We start from the raw sequence: 20,364 nt of genomic DNA on the forward strand, positions 1-20,364 counted from the left end.
GTCACATATGACCAGGTATCTATTAAATGAGCACATCACAGGAGAAGTTGATTATCTAAGAGTGTAACTAGGAACTGTTTAGAATCACTGGAGATTAAGTTGCTTTATTTCTGTTTATCTTTCCTTCTGAATAGGCAGTAGGTTGTTGCAAGGAAGAGTCCCTAAGCAACGCAGAGCTTCAGTTCTTCATCAACTCCAAGATGACAGTTTTGTCAACACCAGTTTGAAGTCAGGATAAGCCAAAAATTTTACTCAATGTAATTTTGTGCAAAATGGGTTGGTAAAAACCAGTATTTTAAGATGTAAAAGAGCAAAATATTTACAGATACCTTATGCTGTTCAGGGGAAAGAGGAAAACTTAAATGCTCAGTATATATTTGTTGCACATACTGCAGCCTAAAAAAAGTATATAACGACTTCTTCAAAACTGATTTGTAATGTCAGCAGCTAGTATCCTGAGAGTAACATACAACTTTACCATAATAATAGGATTTTTCTAGACTTGACAAGTTATTGTGTTTCAGTCCACATGCAAAAACATCAGTGTTGATGGAATTTGATTTTGCTTGGGCCGTGAAACTCACAAAGAAAACTGTCCACTATTCATCCTATACAATTCAACCAACATTGCAAACACGGACTAACTGAGGATATGTTTGGGCAAACTGCTGTAGCACAAAGAGCAACTGATGAAGGAGGATTTAATCACATAAAATTACTGAAAGCAAGATGAAGCCAATCCCCTTAAATTACTTAAGTACTGCTTAAACTCTGTAATTAACATATAGTAATAAATATTTCATCTTTAACAAGCCTACTGGGAGCAGTTTGTTAAACATTTATTTCTGGTCACGGTAAATTATGTACAGTCATTTTGTCATGTTCTATATTAGACAATTTTATTTTAGCCTCTTTATTTTACCCCCAGCAGTGGATATGCTCATTTGGGGAAATATAATCGTTCCTCTAATGTGTATGAAACATACTCTTCCTTCATATGTCTTTTGCCTTTTACTAATTAACTTTGCCCTTGCGAAGTCCTGGCCAGCACACAGTGGCTGCTCATATTTACTTCCCAACCTTTCCTGTGGAACTGACTCACTCCAGATAGAGGAGCTTTAGTGGGAACCCCAGCAAGACTACCCAGGGCACCACTGCAGAGTTAACCTCACAGCCTGGGCGAGGTCACTTAGGGACAGCAGAGAGAAGAACCAGGTCTCCTCTACAGCACAGCCAAGCCCCGAACACAGGGTGCCAGTGGTGTGTTTTCAGGCAGCTTCTAGCACTGATCTGCACTTTTTCCTTCAGCCTGGGTAGCATCACAGGTGCATGGGGAATTCTGTGGGAGCACTAAACATCACTGCCCTTCAACCAAGTCTGTGTGCAGACAGCTGTTATTCCACTGCAGGTGGAATTCCAAGCGAAATGCAGTCACTCAAACCAGTACTGAAACAAACCCATTACAGGGATACTCTAACCACCCAAGGAAAATAACTGAGACCCAAGCTAAGCACTCATGCAGACCTCCTCCTCTTGTGGCAGGCTCCTCTCCTGAAGGGGAGGGGAATTTAACATTGGCTGTGTATGACATGGCCAGAAAGTGTCTATGTGCTCGTTTATAAGAGTAGCAGTGAATTTATGGGCTATTGAACAGCAAGTAAAGATTTCTGAAATTATATTTCAGGGTTTCACACAGCATCTTTAGTGATGACTATAACTGTTTTCCTCTCTAAACAAATTAGATTTCCATTTGCCATTAATGACCGAATCACTTAAGTATCACAAAGGAACTGCCTGGCGTGCTTATTAATAATTGAAAACTTTGAGGAAATCCGTGAAACATTTTAAATCAAAGCTAATAATTCTCTAAAATATTTTTCCTGAATAATTACTCCTTTTGTTCTTTTATTCCTTTTGGATAATAGGCTACATTTTAAATAACGGCATTAAAAAAACCTGAAATAACAGTTAAGAGGTATCTAAAACCAGAAGGGGTTTCAATGTTAAAAAGCATGAATTAGAAAAGAAAAAAAATATTCCTGTTTCCTTCTAGCAAGTATGTTGAATCCCTATTTTAGACTGCATGCTGTTTCCTGATATCTTACACCAATGATTAAGAAAATGTACCCACTTAATCTCTGTCCTTGTTCTGCATAAAAATGAAGAAAAACTTTCAATTATCTTTTTAATCAGTAGAGTCCATGAAATCAAGACTCCTGTTGCTACACAACTGGACTTTGCAGAACTACTAAAAAGCCAAAAGCAACAAAGAATAAAAAACCCCACAAAACTTTCTTATCAGTGCCAATAGGAATCTTGAATGCCTTCTGCCATTTTGTAGTTATTCTACTCAGTAACCTTTACTACTCAAGAACAAAGGCAGAAAGGTATGTGCAAAATTACTCACAGCTGCAAAGATTTTTTTGGTGTCTAAAATGGCGCATTTTCATCAGCACAGGAAGGTTGTATGACAGGTGCTGACCAAAGCTCCAAGACCTGCAATCTTGTCCACAAGACATGGAAAGAGGGAGAAGCAGAGGTTCAGTGTCTGTCCATCCCAGCAGGTCTCACCTGGAGATGATGGCTGCAGCCTGGAAAAAGCCGGGTCATTCTACACCTCTCCCGAGGGAAGAATAATTAGCTTAAGTGTTTGCTTTATTGAGTTTTTTCAAACAGAACAAAATGTATTTCTTTACCACCCAAAGGTCCCCCTACTTTTTCCAAACCAGCCTCACTGCACTCACAATGCAAGTGGCAGTATTTTATAGCCCGAGCAGCTTTCACCACTGGCTCACCTCAGAAATCCACAGCCATGCCAAGTTCTTTACTCTAGGCCTTACAGTCCTCAGCAGCTCTGACAACAATTCACAGAACAGTGTTCCCTTCACCCCAGGGGCAGGACAAGACATCCTTACCCAGTTCCCAGTCTTTTACCTACCCGCAGAAAGTCCAAGTATCTGGGAGCCTGAGGCCTCCTTTCACTCCTGAGCCTTTCCCAGCAGCCGTCCGAGGCCTTGTTCCCCGCACCTTAACTCTGTAACTCCCTCCTGCTGCGGAAATGGCAGTGATGCTCACAGGGCCCACAGAGGGCACGGCCACAGCCCTCCATTCTAGGAAAAGACGGTGAAGTGCTTGAGGTGTTACAGGGACAACAACAAATTAGAGAGAGATGGGCCAGCTGTGGCCAAAACCTGGGCTTTAACCCCCACAGCTCACAGGCCAGTCCTATCAGCCATAATTAATTATCCCCTGCTGGGCTGCTTTGTTAGCCTGGCAGGGGCCCTGATGCCCCTCATCGCATCCCAGAGCCCTGCACCAACCTGAGGAACTGCCTATAAAATCAAAGCATTCTGAATTCACTGAACCAATATAAAAGAGAACACTGGACTTTTTTCTTCCATCTTTGACCAGACTTGTTAAGTTTACAAATGTATTCTATCTGCGTTTTGGGCTGTTCTGGCTTTATGTGATTATTGTGTCTCTATTTCATGTTTTAAACAATGTCATCTATGCCAACAGCAATTAAAAGGATATACATATATATATATAATATATATATAGATACATGTATGTGTGAAAGCATAGAGTAGAGGTTCCCAAGCTTTCATTTTGTTGTTGTTATTAGCAGCAGTGGGTATTCTCATCTCTGTATCAGAGACAGCACATCTGCTGGTTGTACACCCAGCTAAGAGCTACCCAGAGCTCTTGGAACAGCAGCCAGAGAGTCTAGCAAGGGATACTTAAACCAAAACAAAACGAAACAGACAACACCCCCCAAGGCACACACTTTCATCTACTCAGTTCAAACAATGCACACACATTCCTGTTTTTTGCCTAGTCTCACACATTAATTTTTACCTCCTGGAACAAACAGAATGGTTTCTTTTCTGGAGAACAGGTTACTCCTCTGCTCTAGCACAGACTCTAACTGTACCATGGGCAGAGCAAAGGTTTCCACCAAGCACACTCCTGCTGTCAGTGCAGCTTATCAGGAATGAAGAACAGTGACAGAAGCTAAGACTTGCTGCTGTGGGCATGCACAGTATGGTGTGTCCCCAAGTAGATGAAGTCAGTTCACTCTCACATTTGCTGTTTCTTCCAAGTTGCAAAGCTGTCATTTGAATTTCAATGCCGACTTTTTTCAGAAGAGGTCTATGAAATACTTCAGTCCTTTTCAAACATTCTACAAAGATTAATGACTTAGAATGTTTAGAAATTAGATGTTAATTCCAGACTAGTTTCAGTGTTCTAAAAACTCTCCTTGAAATAAAAACGCATTCACATGTTATTTCAAAAAATTAGCAAATAATAAACAAAGTGTTCTAATATAACCTCAATGTTATTGTCAATTTTAACTCAATGGTTTTGAATAATTATCTTTTTCTAGTTCATATGCTGTCTCTCTCACTACTTCTATATTTAAATAAGCCACCATTGAGGAAACAAACAGAAAACAGAAAAATGAGCTGTCCTAGCACTCTTACAAATGGGTTGTTAATGTCCCCACTCAAAGGAGAAATTGTCAAAAAGAAAAGCCATAACAGAGAATTTTCTTCTTACGCACTTTTATTTTATTGGGGTTTTTTACATCTTTGATAGAATTTTTATGCAACTATTATGCCACAATCTATGATACACAATGAGAGTGGAAATCTGTCATTTACCATTTATATTTCTATGTTAATTTTGTTTTCTACCTCTGCATATACTGTGGCATAAGTGCATTTATCATATTTCATGCAGCACTGACTGCCTTATGCAAACTGAGGATACAATAAACAGAGTATATTTTAGCTGCACTCAATTCTTGCTACAGAAACAAGCATTCATAAAAGCATTAAAATACTTCGGGGGATGGTTACTCTCTATCAGCTTAATGTTTTGAGCTATAGAAAGGGATAGGAGACAATATTTGTGGCTGTCAACTGCAGTACTTTCCAAGTTCATTAGGTTTTCAAAGACTGAATTAGCTTAAATGCTTAAGTGAGAGAAAAAGCCCAGGGCAACCAGTCTGATTTAAAAGGATGCTACAGAGTTTCACAAACATTAGACTACGTTCAGTTCTGGATGCCATGGTAAGTACCTTACCACATCAATTCTACGCTCTGACAGAAGGATTGTTTCTTCACCATCATGGTGTATCTGAGCCAAATAAAACGACAATATAAGGCACACAGGCCTTTTTGGAAACCTGCCTGGGTATGTAGTACCTGATCATAGCTAAATGTTTTTAATTACAACTTTTTATTTTGATGAGACAAGAAGCTTTCCAGCATCACCCGACTCTTTGAATCAGACATAAGCTGCCATGCTTTGTTATGTCACAGTCCATACAGCAGCAGCAGGGCAAAAGGTACTCCCAGAGCAAAAGCATGTCCAAGGAGCATGCTCAGGACAGGCAAGTGGAGATGGGGTGAAGTCTCATCTCTCTGTTTTTCAGTCACTTCTTATGCTGTCTCCAGGTGGCTGCTCAGCACATCCAGCCTGACCCTCCCTCAGGGCACTGCTGGGGCACAGGGCTTTGTGCAGCTGCTTACAGCTCCCTGCTCCAGCACACGCGTGGCCATTCCTCTGTACCCCACTGACACTGCTCACCTCACCATTCCCTCTGCCAGCCAGCACAAAGATGGCAAAAAGTCTCCTGCCACTACATAGGTTAGCACTGCAGAAACCTGCAGTCACAAGGTCCACTCAGAGCCAGGTTCTCCTGGAGCAGAGGGAACAGGACTTCTTATATCAAGAGGGGAGAGGAAAGCTGGGCTCACCTGCCTTCTAGCACTGTGGAGGAAGCACAAGCAATGGTTCTCAGACCATCCTGCCATGCAGTGCCTCCCCAGAAGCCAAGCATTACCTCTCAGGAAGAGAAACAGCCACTGCTGCTCTCTCCCCTCCAGCATCTCCTGTTCATCAGCCCCATGACACAGAGCAGCTCTTGAGGTGGCTCACTATTGTGTCCAAACTGAAAGTACATAGCAATTGATACCCTAAATTGACAAATAAACATAAGGGACCAAAAATAACCATTACTACTTGTGCAAAATCACAGCATGTGCTTTTGGTAAATCAGCAGCTGTTGCTTGCCCACCTTCCTTTAAAAAAGGGTGAGTAAATCAGGAATAGCCACTTCAGAGCTGAATTATTATCAGCAAGAAGCTGTGAGGTAGGGAATAGCACTGGAGAAAGCTGAGAACCCACTGCTTGTTGCAAAAACAGAGATTTCTCATCCAAACAAAATCTTGTAATGGTCAAAGAACAGCAGATCTTAGTGGTATGGTAAGGGAAAGAGTGTTCATCCAAAACAAGGATGTTTACAGGACCCCACAATTCCCTAATACCACACAGCATCAAAGCAGGCAGCCCAGCACCTTACTTTTGAAGTCGTTTGATGCTGAATTCTCCTCGTGATCACCCACTGCTCTGTCAGCTGTGGTCTCATGTACACTTCTTCCCTCCTCAGCTATCCCCAAACAATCTTTTCCTGGCCCCTTTTACTTCTGCCCTCCCTGATCTCATATCTAAGTGGTTCACATTACTTACTGTTATCCCCCAGTTGAACAACTTTGTAATGTGACTCCCTATTTCCAGTCTCCTCCTCACATCTCCACGTTAGCTCACCATCTCCTTCCAACAAACACTGCTGGCACATTTCTCTACCAAAACCATCTACCAACTCTGCTTTTCAGTTTCATCACTCTTCTCTGATATATAGACAGAAGTAAGTAATTTATTTTCCTTGTGTGCATAACTATGGTGCAGTCCATGCCTGCTCTACTTACTTACAGTACTTAGACAGTGCCCATAGACTGAGATATGAGCCTCACCAAGCCAGACATTACATCTTAGGATAGAATAAGCTTCTTGTGTCAAAGACATCCCAATTTAAATAGACAAGTGATAGAAAATGGTAGAAGGTAAGTCGGAATTGTTTTCTCCTTATAAACTGGGGAGCAAGGTACACAGTAATGAAGTCAGCTGCTGGATCCTTTTATTTGGTAAAGCAAAAATACATAATTTCCAGTATTCTCCCCACTTTCCTTTTGGATGCAGTGTTTTAAGAGACTACCAGTCAGAGACAGGTCAGTACCCTGCAGTTAGAATGTCTTTCCCTCAAAGGCCTCCAGGTTGAAAGCTGTATCCAAGAATCTTCGGAGTGACACCAGATGCATGTTCTTGTTGCCTGTGGCAGCTGCAGCAGCAGGCTCTCGGCCAACATACCTGCATGACAAAAAGAATTGGGCAGACAAATGAGGTGAAAAGAGAGACTATTTTGACAATAACAAGCATGAGAACATGCTGTTTAATGCATTCAAGTCAGCTTGGCAGATTTGGAAATTTAGTCATCCATCTTTCTTAAATAAAAATCAATCTAAGTTGTACTAAGTTATACCTTCTGGTCAGCTTCCCTCTCTTTCCCCCCTGCCATCATTGTTAAGCTGTGTCTTCTCCCCCATCCCTCCCAGGACAGCCAGGTACACTATCTCATAATTAGATAATTTGCTTTTGGCAATGAAGACTCTCATTCCTTTGACAGCTGCACAGGCAGATCTGAGCCAATCATCTAAAATAAATGCAAAGGTGCCTGGACTGAGCTCTTACAACACCTGTTTCCTCCAGAAACCTAACATCTGGAATAAAATTCTTAAAAAAGACAGCATCTTAGACAAAAGAGAGCTAAGTGCTGTGCTAAGTAGCAATAAATACAGACCTAGTTGCTACTGATTTTCCTTTAGATCTACAAGAAGGAGCAATATGTGCATGTTGTATTTGAGAAATAGTAGTCTAGACATTTCCCTCCCTCACCCAAGAACCCAGATTCAGGGGTTTTGATTCGTGAAGAACCTGACTAACCCATGAATACCTGAAAACAACCCCAACGAAATTTAAAAGCAAACAAATAAGCCCAGGAGACAGAGCAATTGTTAAAGTCTCATACCAGATAGGTCGAGTGTGGTTCACAATAGTGCGGAAACGAGGTTTGACATAATCGTAATAGCCACTGTTTTTGTGCTCCTCCTGACACCAAACTAGATCAGCAGTTGGATACTTATCAAGTTCTTCTTTTAGCAAGTCAAAGGGGAATGGTGAGATCTGGAAAAAGAGGGTAATAATTGGAAATGCTTTCTCTTACGTGATATTAGCCCATGGTGAGTCATTCCTTTTTCATGGGGAGTGACTCATGTTTCTCTAATTGATTTAATGCTCAGAAATGAATACACAAGTATTTTATAGTTGTACTGGTATGAACAGAAGTAGGTCATAGTCCAGACCACCTGCACTCCTACAGCTTTTTTAGTGAAGTAGCTGTAGCCTGTCCTTAATCAGTGAATGACAATATAGCTTCGAAGTGTACTATTCCCAGCATTTTAACCTAGCAGACTGCATATACAAATTTAAGGCACTACCATATTGTAATCTTCACTTTGTTATGTTGTTCTGGAAAAGCTGTCGTGCCTTCTGGGTCTCATTGTCCAGTATGCTATTGATGTGTTCCTTCTCCACAAGGCCATGATGGATTAGAATATGTCTTCTAAGATGCCAAGTGCTAGAAAAATGCTATCACCATTGATTCTAGGAGGAGTGTCTATTTAAAAGCACAGGAACCCAACTGACCCTGTCTTCTGAGGATCAGGGAGCTCACCTGTTCAAGTCTGGTTATAGCTACTTGTTTCTCCAGGTCCTGGTTCTTCCTCTCTTTCACAAGGTCATAGTACACTTTTCCTGTGCAGAAAATCACTCGCTTGACCTCATGTGGTGCCTGAGCTGCCAGCCCATTCTCAGGAATCACACGTTGGAAAGTGGTACCTAGTTAGATTAGATTACCAAATGAGAAAAAGTGCTCTCAGGGGACCTGACATTTCAATAAAGCAGCCCAAGAAACAGTCTTTTAGTCCTTTACTGAGCAAGCAAGAGGTTGCAGTGATCAAAGGGTTCTCCTGCCTCTCTGGTCCTACTTTCCAGACTGGTAACTTGGCTAAAGTGACTTTCAGCAGTTCAGTTTCAAGAAGTTAGAAGACTGTCAACAATCCAGTCTTTCACCACTAGACAGAATCACATTAACAGGTTTTTAGCTTTGTGTTGTGTATTACATCTTTTAAATTGATTGGACAGCTCAGCTTTGCTTCCAGTTTGGGGTTTTTTTCAGAGAATCACCTGAAATAATGTTTCTTCTTTCCAAGATGATCTCAACCATGTAACATTAATACAGCTTTACAAAATTTCAGCATATTCTTCTAGAAAAACAAAACATATCCATAATGCAACTAAATCTGGCAACTGCAGAAATATTTTCCCAAGCACACACATTACTGCTGTATATTTGATTTAAACCTCTGTTTGAGAGCCAAAGCAAGAATTAGCACAGAGCTGAACCATATGTATAAGTGATAATGTGTAAGTACAATTTCAGATGCATATCTTCACTGCTACCACCTCCCAGGAATACAATTTGCTTGGGATACATGAAACTGGAAGAGGGACTTGAAGGTTTCTTTGCTCTCATATATGATTGAGTAGAACTATTTCCACATTAAACGACTGCAGAGTAGCAGACAGCTGCACAACCTCCTATTCTGAATCAGCACACCCACTTACCAGGAGAATAAGCTCTTGTTTGAACCATTTATCTCGGGGAAGAAAAGCAACAGCACAAACATATCAAAGAGGAACTGATTTATGTCAGAATTATCCTGTCCCACTGAACAGCAAAATTCATCATTAAAAAAGACTGAATCTGTGCTTCACTGGGTCAGCTGGAGTCAGTCTTGCTCTCTCTCAGCTTTCTATTAAAAGCAGAGCAAAAAGGGTTAGCTGAGAGTCAGAAACACTTTAGTACCTGCTGTCCTCTTCAGAAGAAACATGAAAGCATGTCAGAATTCAATGTTAATTACGAGTTTGGCCACTATTGAGGTTAGCCTGAAGTAGAAGAGACTCCCAAGTCCAAGTGACAAATCACAGAGCCTACAGAATTTCTAATCTGACCCATTCTACAACGCTTTTAAACAGTAATAAAAACAGCAAATGCCTTTGCTTGAGAAGCATATTTTACACACTTAAAAAAAGAACATAATGCAATATTTAAGTACACTTATACAGTGTAAGTTGCTTTTAAAAACCTGAGCAGTTGTTCTCTTCTGACACCAGTCAAGACACTGAGTAGAACTGGAGACAGCCCAGCACATCTATGCCCACATTCTCACTCTGAACAGTCACTAATTCCCCACCCATTACATGTCACTGCATTTCTTGATGCCACTCCAACACAGTCTAACCAGTGCAAGGCAGGACAAAACCACTGCAGTGTTTGGTGTTCCCCCTGCAGTAACTGTGTATCTCTTGGTGCTGATGGCATGCCAACAACAGCTCTGAACTCACTGATCTCACTTTAGATCACTGGTGTGACACAGCAGTCCCAAAACCGAGCATTGTAACAAGAACTGGGCACCTTATTCTTCCAAATGGTCCCAGTGTAATTACAATCTATCCCTCAATCTTGGTCAGGAGGCATGGGCAGTACACAAAACAAGTAAATTTTTATAAGAAGAGAAAAAGACCAGAGGAACATAGCAGCCACTTGAGGGGAACATCCCTGCAGAGACGGGAATTCACTTTCCATTAAGATTAATGGCTGGTTATAAGGTAAGCCTGTTAAAATTAAAAATCTATATGTGAAAGCGAATTTTTCAGCAAAAGTCCCTGCTAGATCTCACTATGACAGCTGAAATTATGCTGAAAGAAAAGACAAATTCTGCAGAGCAGATTCTGTTCTTCACAGTCTGACATGCAACTTGGTATAGCTAATTATTTCTCCACAATACTTTGAGGTGACCTACCAGACACCATTTCATCAAAACTGGATTTAGCTTCTGGATGCCTCAGCAGTGACTTGGGTGTCAAAACAATGAGCTGTAAGACAAAGTTTTCCAACACTCAGGAGCTGCTTTACCTACATCATTACATGCAACATCTGTAATACTGTGCACACAAAACCCACAAACTGAGTATGATATAGAATAAATTAATATGAATAGCAAACACAGTAAATTTTTTTCCTGTTTTGAGAACCATGAAAGTTTCAAAATTATTCAGAAGATTTGGATGGTCTACTCCTTTTACAGGTTCTCAAAATTCACTGCTTATGCTTCTTTTTGACAACAAAAGCAAATCACAGGCTATGAACCAGTAAAACATTCAACAGTTGTATCTTGGGTCTTTGAAGTTCCAGCAGTTAGACATGCAGGTAATGGCTCTGCAACCTGTTAGCTACATCATTAATATCTTGACAAGCTCATCTGAAGATCTGCACAGCCAGATGGAAGCAAAGCTGAAAATCAAGTTTTAGAGCCATAGTAAGTCAGAGCTGAGCTTCTTTCTATCAAACTGGCAACTTCAACCTGTGTTCAGTTAAGGTTTTTCACCAGCAATCCTTATTCTTTTCAGCAGTGTGTCATATGCAAAGACCACTCCTTGTTGGAGGGCTAGTTTACCTGGAATAATCAAGTCCATTAATGCAACCTTACCGGCTTTCTGAATGGCAGCAAGATCTGCCTTCGGAGGACATGGAAGTAATTGGCTGGAGTTGAACAATTCACCACAATCCAGTTGCATTCATACAGCTGGGAAACTTCAAACTGCTCACTGAACTCCTGAGAGAAACATTAAAGGCATTAGAAAAATGTCTAAAAGATCAGAAAAAAGGCTTGAAAGACATCCTTCTATTTCTGATTCTCAGCAACTCCCTTCCTCAAAAAATTTATTTAGCAGCTCTCAGCTGAGATTGTTTTATTAGCTAGGGAAGCATCCCTACAAATCATTCCCTTCTGTTTCTACTTCTTACTAAAAATTCATGCAAATAAACACAAAAAGTTTCCATTAATTCAGAAAAGATGGGAAGTCCAGGAAGGAAGATTGAGGAGGACTAGGACATCAGCAGATGGAAGACACAAAATAGAACCTCTTTGAAAGAATGTTAAACTATAATTCAACTTTTGAGTGTACAGTTAGTTTTCACTCTCCCATTTTTTTGGTAGGTATACCATTTTATTACATAAATTGAATATGTTTTCTGTTTACATATCTTATGAACATAGGGAGTTTTTATCCATAGCTACAAATGTATATATTAGGTAAGTGTAGGTATAGGCACAATTATATTATAGCATAATAATCTAATTACAGATTGGTACAGCATTTAACACCACCTCCTTGAACTTCTACCTTCTACAAAGAAAGTTATAACTTCCTTATTACGTGCCAGTGGCAGTGCTTAACTATAGTCAATCAAACAGGTCCCTAATCTGCCAGTACAGTGACAAAAAATCACTTTTATATGAGGAGGAACATGGCTTTGAGACGATCCTTGCCCCAAGAATAAGAAAGTCAGGGACAAAACTGAAATATCCATTTTATTTTGCTTAATTGGTGGACTTTTCTATTAATGCATGGCAGTGTTTCTTAGGAAATCTGCAGTGGGAAGTGGACGTCCAGCACCCTGTAGAGCTATGTAATTTATCTGTAGAAATGAATGACCAATCTATGAAAGTCTTAGCCCAATCAAAATTAGAAGTTGCTTATTTTCATGCTCCCAGCAATACAATTTAGCTCCATTGCAAAGAGCCAGGGTAGTCTCACTTGACCTCCTTTAGAAATTGGCTAGACACCTATTTGCAGTACACACAGCAACATAAGCAAGCAGGATCACTGGCCCTGAGGAACAGCCATAAAAAGATCATGCTGCCAGAGATTAATTGTATATGACCTCAGCTTTGCAATGAGCAGCAATGCTGCATGCTTCCATTACTTTTCCTGGGATCAAGTTAATGTTACACCAAGACTTGAAGCTAAATTCTAACCTGCTATACCTAGCTAAAAGGATGCTTCTAACAAAAAATCTCAGATGTGAAAAGCAAGAAAAGGACAAAACTACTTACTGGATAGGCATCAGAATCGTCATTGCTCATCTGCAGGAACCTCTCAGGCCTGGCTGATGAATGCTCTGGACCCTGGTAAAGGTATCATATAAAGCAATGTTAAAAGGCCACATAAGCAGTATGACATCAGTCTAGATCAGTCACTGCATGAGTACCTCCTGTCCCCCTGGCAGCTCTGCACCAGCTGCACACCTGCCCCCAGCCAAAGGCATCAACAGCACCAGAGAGAGAGCGCACACACCACAGGACAGGAATTCCTTGTCTTCTGTTTTCATAGCAGATCAGGTTTCACATGTATTTCCAATGTTTCTACCAGCTACAAGTGATTTCTACCCTCAGTCTAGCTGCGCAATGGAGACCAGTGGAAAGGCAGTGGATCCATGCGGGCACAAGAATGACCTTGCTAATGCAAACAGGAGTACGAGGAATGCCAGGAAGAGAAACTCTGGGTGCCTCAGAGTACTGCAGTGACTCACACTTCGTGCATGCTGAAGAGGAGCAAACACAAAGTTAACTGCTGACTACTTTTGCTATCTTAGCAACAAAAACAGACACAGGATCTCTCCTACCATTGTTCACTGTTCGGTACAGGACCAAATACCTAGATGAATGCTTTAGCTAAAATGGATCAAAATACACAGGCACATTATCTGCCAGACTAACCTATGATTAATTTCTGCCTCCTCAGGAGGTATTTTATGTTCTGTCATTACTGAACACTCCCATCCACTGTCTCACTAGCAGTACCCACAGCAATTTCTTGAATTGCACAAACACTGTTAGCTCAATTTTACATTAGCAAAACATGCATGCTGGCCACAGAAATTATCTGGAATAAGGAATGTAGCAGAAGCTATTATTTTTCCTTTTCATCTCCTTGTTTATAAAGGATCAGAGAAAGCTGTGAGGAGTGTGAGAATGCAGTGTGCTTTTTTATGTATTGCTAATGCCGATAGCCTTGGCTTGTTCAAGTGACAGGTAGCCGTTAGGAAGGACTTTTATTTTGCACACAGCTGTGAAATATTTTAACCCAAACACAAACTATTACACCTCTCAACTCTCTCCATGTCTCCTAAGCTAATAATGTTCATAATGAGATTTTTTTCTTGCTGGCCACCTCTCATCATAACTTCTTCTGTCAAAATCTTAATATATGATCTCCAGTATCAGTCATTATTCTGACAACTAGTAGTCCACCTTATTGAACACATCATCCTTCCTAATTTCAACTGCAGGATTCCAGATCCATAGGAGGGACACAAAGATCATAAGAGGACTGGAGCACCTCTCCTATCATGCCAGGCTGAGAGAGCCTGGGTAAGAGATGGTTCCAGGGAGACCTTTTACAGCACCTTCCAGTACCTAAAGGGGACCTACAGGAAAGCTGGAGAGCAACTTTTTACAAGGGCAAGCAGTGATAGGACAAGAGGGAAGGGCTTTAGGCTGCAAGAGAGCAAGTATAGGTTTGATACAAGGAAGAAAATCTTTGCTGTGAGGGTGGTGAGGCACTGGCACAGGTTGCTCAGAGCAGTTGTAGGTACCCCATCCCTGGAAGTGTGCAAGGCCAGGCTGGATGGGGCTTTGAGCAGCCTGGTCTAGTGAAAGGTTCCCTGCCATGGTGAGGGGGTTTGAATTAGATGGTCTTTACAGTCCTTTCCAACCCAAACCTGTGAAGTAGACTGAATCAGACTCTGTGATTCAGTCTACTTCATGGACTAAGGGAATTCAAAGGATAAAAACATTCTGTTGGGAACAAAGGTGTAACACAAACAGCCTAGAACTGTGCCTTGTATCACTGTTCCTTTGAAGTCTGCCTCCACTTTGGAGGTACCAAGTAATCTCGTCACAGACAGTTAAGGACTTGAGAGCAAGGAGCAAAGCTGCACAGAACTATGGTGCACAGTAACAGCCCAGTTTAGTGTACCACAGCAGCAGCCCAGTTTATCGTAGCACCTCTGCAGTTCACATGTTTGTAAATCAAATCCTGCACTAAGCAAGGCATACACAGCACAAACCCAGTGCTTCACAAGCACACTGCAGTCAGTACACTGGGAACAGAGATGTTACCAGCACACAATTACAGGAGAGACAGGTGAGGCTTCCCCACCACTCACACACTGCCCCAGCAACAACCTCAGTCCATAGCCTCAATGTTCACATCCATCTTTGGCTTCTGTGCTGACACCACCAATCAGACTGCCAGCAACTGCTGCGTGGGATGGGGTAGGGTTTATTTCTACTGTGACCACCTATCCAGTGAGACTTACACTGAATCCATTAGCTACTTTCAGATGAGTCCCCAAGGAGCCATTAGGCTGCAGAGTCTTTCAATCACAGCCAACTTGCCTGTGAATGCATGACCTAGAGGTGAAGGGATCCATATCCCATTAAAAATCCTTCCCCAAATCATCTTGTCCCCAACACTGTAGTTATAGAAAGACCAGCCCTCCTGTAATGAAAAGGTCCTCTGGGAAGATAAAAGATTTCGACAGCCTGGTGGGATTCTTAAATATTCCAAAAACAGCTAACACTAGTAGCAAAATAAGCATGTTTCAGAAGACCTGTGCAAATCTTTGCTGCCAAGTGGCTACAGGAAAAGAAAGATTAAGTGTATTGTAAGTAGCAGAGAACCAGCCCCTTAAGCTGAGTGCTTCCCTGCAGAGGGCCACACCTCCTGCTGAGGGCTCATTCAGGCTCTCTCCTCAGGATTCAGTTAAAAAAAAAAAATTATCAAAACCCTTATGAACAACATCAGACCCTTTATTCTTTAAGTACAATGGAATGGAAAGCCATTCATAAGATATGAATGCACCCCAGTGTATCAGGACAGGATCATAATAGAATGGTAATAAACTAAATTGTTTGTGAGAACAGAAATGACAGAGTTTGTGGTGAAAAGGTCTAAAGCATTTATACAGATGGAGATTGCCACTGTGGCACATACGATGCTTTTTTAATAGAAAACTAGAAACATGCATGCAACAATTAATGAAGGTTAATGTATTGAAAAGGAGAAAATTAACCTTGCCTGACATGATGTTCATGTAATCTTAAAAATAATTTAAAATATTTGAAGAACTATTCTACTGCTGATATGAACTTCACATAACTCTATGCATAGGGCGTGCCCACGCCCTTTCCCTCTACGATGTTGTCTAGTTCCTCCTACTAGCTGCCAAAGAAAAGACAGTCAACAGCTGGTAGAAACATTTTCCTTTCCAGAAAGAGGGAGATTTCTTATTATATCAAAATTAACCAAGGTCAGTATTTTTGAAGAAGTTTTAAAGTTGTCTTATATCACTTCATGGCAAGAGAATTTAGTGCAGAGTTTACACAGACATACTTTATGCAAAATAAAACCAAGCAAGCACTCCTAGACATGATTTCTTTCTTATTGTACACTGAGAATGAAGCTTTCTAGGGAAAGATGGCAGTGTGTTAAGGAAAGACACCACAAAAGAGAGAGAAAAAAAGGGAAAAAAAATGGGGGGAAGTGGTACATGCCACTAAGAAGGACAGGAAGTTAAGAGCTCAGAAATATTCCTCAGGGTTTTTTGGTTTTTACCAGTCAGTCTATCTACATTCTTCTCTGTCACACTGAGGCAGTCCCACGTGCTTAACAGTGCCTTCCTGCCCTGGGCTCCCATCACCACTGGATCCCCAAGACACCGTTGGCTTTTACAGCTGCAGAGAAGGAACTGTAGTCAGCATTTCCCTCCTGCAAGTGGCAGCCAGTAGCCCTCACCATTCCTTCCATCCCGTGTGGCAGGAGCAGGACGATCCCGTTGTGCCGAACCCACTTGGCCTGGCCGGAGCTGATGAACTGGTCTATTATACACTGAGCCGTGTTGTGAAAGTCCCCAAACTGGGCTTCCCAGCACACCAGGGCATTGGGACTCGCCATAGCAAAGCCAAGTTCAAAACCTGACAAGCAAACAAGTAGGAGAATTAGAAAATAAACAGATTTCCTGAAAGTCCTGTTAATTCCTTGTTAAAAATTGAAAATAAAACAAACCCAAAATTAGAGCATGAACTGGATTTTTTGTAGCCCTGTTATAAATCACACAGTTTTCAATAGTACCATTTCCAAGCCTGACTTCAATCCTTCAAACTTTTCCTCAAGCACTTCAACATCATAGGAGTTTTTAAACAAACCAGACCCCCCTCCCTCAGCTCCAGCTTTAATGTAATGTTTCCCTAAGAGCTCATTCCTATCTTCTCCTGTAAACATCCACTTACAGCCTAAAAGTTATTTATTAATTTTAATACTTCCACAGCCCTACACAACATTGTCTTTCTTTGCCCCCCTCTCATACACAGATGCTGAAGAAAATTACTGGTGACATCAATTTTCAGTCTACAGACAGGATAATAGTCTTCAGATCTTCCAAAAAGCTTGAATATAATAGCTGCATGGTAAACAGATCTGGGACTTGGATAAACAATCCCTTCTTAGGCAGGGTTAAGGACCCTTTAGGTTTCTGCTTCAGTGTCAAAGTATTTGATGTCTGTTCATATTTTCCTTTGACCCTTTGATAGAGCAGAGCCTGGAGTGCCGAATGAATACCTGTACTCAGATCCTCCACCTATAGCTTGGAATGATTGTAACCAAAAAGGTTAAAGCTCTCAGAAAAAGCAGAGCTATATAGCACTGCTCTGGGCATAGAGGTTCTCACTGAGGCAAAACTGATTCAATACACAGAGAATAAAACTTTTAATTGATAGATACAATTCATGTTGAAGCTCTACACAGAATATAATGATCTGGTTTCAAATACAGAACTTCAATACAGGAATATTGTCAGTGACATTTACCCCAGCAGATCCACTAACTTTTGGGTCTTCATAGTCTACTCCTTGGTAATTCCAACCCAGTTTTTCACTTACCATCCCCATGGCAATAAATCTTTGAGTCACTTGGCTTTTGGACTGCTGATCTCTGAACAGTCCATCCATGACTCCAGCAGACGCTCATGGTCCCACCAAAAGGCAACTGATACATTAGAGGCCAAAAGAAGACTGGTAAGTCAGACAGATGGCCCTTTGCCTGTGAGTTCCCATGACAGGTCTTTACCAAAGAGAATGACTTTTGCTGGCCTTGCCTTTGGCCTGACTGTCTGAACAGCCTTTCCTCCATCTCTGGCCTCCTCATTTCTGTAGTTCTGTTGTTCTTAACACAGTGAAAACAGTGGAAAAATTACACAACTCCAATCATATTCCCAAAGGTATCTGAAAAATAGATTTCCCTAGATAGGCTTGAATCCCATTCTAATTTTACACAAGCATTAAGAGACCATTTCTACTGATTGGGTGACATGGTTGAGAAAATATGCAATATGTTCAAGACTTCTTTGTGCATATGCTGCTCTCTGTAAGGGTGGGGTAATCTAGATTTTAGAGAAGCACAAGCTGAGGTCTTGACCACTCAGAGTTATCAATAATCAAACAGCGCTTTTCCAGGAGTATGGAGCTCAATGCATACTTAAAATTTGGTCACAGTGCCCACATAATTCTACTTCATCTATGAAAGATCACCCCTAAAATTCACATGGTAAGAAGAGTATAATTTCTCATTTCCTATCTTGTCGACAACTTTATGCTAAGCTCCACAATGTAACAATGTTCTAGGTGAAGCTGTATCAGAAAATGTGATCTTAGCACAGATACCATTTGCAAGCTTTTTGACAGCCATAAAAATATCTAGGAAAATATATCCAAATGTAATCTATACATTCTGATTAGTATTTTGAGATTAATGTTGCCAGGACTACTATTTCATGGCATATGTGTCTGTGGTATACACATCTTTGGTATACCAAAACTCAATTTTCCACGAGGGAAACGGCAATGAGAGTTGCTAACATTAAAACTATTCCAATCATTATTGTAGCAGTGGAATAGTTTTGACAGACTAAGTAGACTGTCAAGAATTACTACTACTACCTTCACAGGGAGAAAAATCACTTGAAGAACACGATCTGAACTGGTAAAGTTAAAAAAAAATGCTCGTGGAAAGAGATCTAGACAGATGCAAGGTAAACAACCCAGGAGAGGGTGAGGGGCTCTCCTTAAAGGGAATTGTTGGGGCACCAAAGTCAAGGTCAGGGAAGGTGACATGAACTAGAAAGTCTCCACCATTCTAGAGATAGGACATGAACTGCAGGGGAGCAGGTTCCTAAACAGGTCCCTCATGAGGGCTCAACCTCAGACCAGAATAAAGAATTTTTAAAAAAAACAAAGAAAAAATACAGCAGAGATTAATTGCAAACTTAATTGTTTGCATCTGCAGAAACAAGAACTGATCATTTCTTTAGAATGCTGTGCAAATTTTGCGGGTTTAAAGGATTAACTCTTACACAGCTAGAAACAGACAACAGGTTGAAGCTGTGAGGAAATCCAAGAAAACCAGGCAGCAACTTTAAAAGAATGTCAGGTAAGGAATCTGCACACCCAGAGGGTGTTGGAGAGCAACCAGCCAACTCCAAATAGCAGGCAGCTGCTCAGGGCTCAGTGCACACCAGGGCACAGGGAACCAGCACAGCAGTTTGGTAAACTTCTACACTGAGGAGACAATGGGAAGAAAAATACACAGCACTTGATTAAGGCTGCAAAACTAATGTTTTAATTGCGGGAGTTCATTAAGGTCCCTAGATGACAGGCCTAGCAGAAATGCTTGTTTCTATTAGTCCAGTGCCTGCTGTGCTCCCTCACTGTTCTTTCGTCACTCTGCCACAGAATGAAGTGTTGTCAAGCAAAGTAGCAGCTTACACAGCATACTGTGCTGTGTTTTCCCCCACAGCATTTTCATGATTGTCATAGGAACTGCAGTTTTTCAATTAATGTAAGGCTACAGCCATAACTTAATTCAATATGATTTAGAAGGACGTAGGGCACAAATGTTAACTAATGGTTAAAAGGGCTTATCAGTGCAAGGATTTTATGCCAGAAGGAGGAAAGTTATAAAGACAGAGTTTTGCTATGTTTAACGGAAATTCTAAGCACAGGGACTACAGAGGGATACGCATCCTTTCACAAACCCAAACACAGCTCAGGACAAAGTGAAGTTAATACCCATCTGGGGGCTGACTCTATTAAACAGGGAGACTGATGCCTTCTCAGAACTCCATGCAGATGCCATTGATTACTACAGTCTGTCCTAGTTCCTAACACAATTTCTGACAGGTAATTGTAGTTGCTACCCCCCACCTTAAAAATACATTGTTCTGAATAAGCAGTAATACTACATACATCATCCAAGGTGTGTATCACAAAAAAATAATTTTACATCAACACCTGTCTTCTTCCTTTCATCTTTTGCTTTAAACTCGACTTTTTCCCTTGAAAAAGCTATACTCCAGTCCTATGGTTGAGGAATTTCCTGAACTACACACTAGTTTCAAGTCTATCTTGCCTGATATTCCTTGGAAGCTCCCAGTAT

At 41.0% G+C, this 20,364-nt stretch overlaps 1 protein-coding gene across 3 annotated transcripts in view; it reads right to left on the bottom strand.

Annotated features, from left to right (window-relative positions):
* Nucleotides 1-6,963: 6,963 nt before the first annotated feature.
* Nucleotides 6,964-20,364, bottom strand: part of OGDHL (oxoglutarate dehydrogenase L) — a 48,318-nt gene continuing 34,917 nt past the window's right edge. For all 3 annotated transcript variants that reach the window (XM_042033559.1, XM_042033556.1, XM_042033558.1), the window contains exons 17-23: nt 16,672-16,850; nt 12,927-12,998; nt 11,517-11,642; nt 10,830-10,902; nt 8,639-8,802; nt 7,934-8,088; nt 6,964-7,215 (exon numbers count right to left, since the gene is read on the bottom strand). In XM_042033559.1, coding sequence (XP_041889493.1) covers nt 7,092-7,215; nt 7,934-8,088; nt 8,639-8,802; nt 10,830-10,902; nt 11,517-11,642; nt 12,927-12,998; nt 16,672-16,850 — 893 coding nt within the window. In that variant the 3' untranslated portion in view covers nt 6,964-7,091. The remainder of the gene's footprint in view (nt 7,216-7,933; nt 8,089-8,638; nt 8,803-10,829; nt 10,903-11,516; nt 11,643-12,926; nt 12,999-16,671; nt 16,851-20,364) is intronic.

This window comes from Corvus kubaryi, unplaced genomic scaffold (assembly GCF_017639235.1).
Source record: "Corvus kubaryi isolate FWS band 111438036 unplaced genomic scaffold, C.kubaryi_AGA036_p1.0 37357, whole genome shotgun sequence".
Lineage (NCBI taxonomy): Eukaryota > Metazoa > Chordata > Aves > Passeriformes > Corvidae > Corvus > Corvus kubaryi.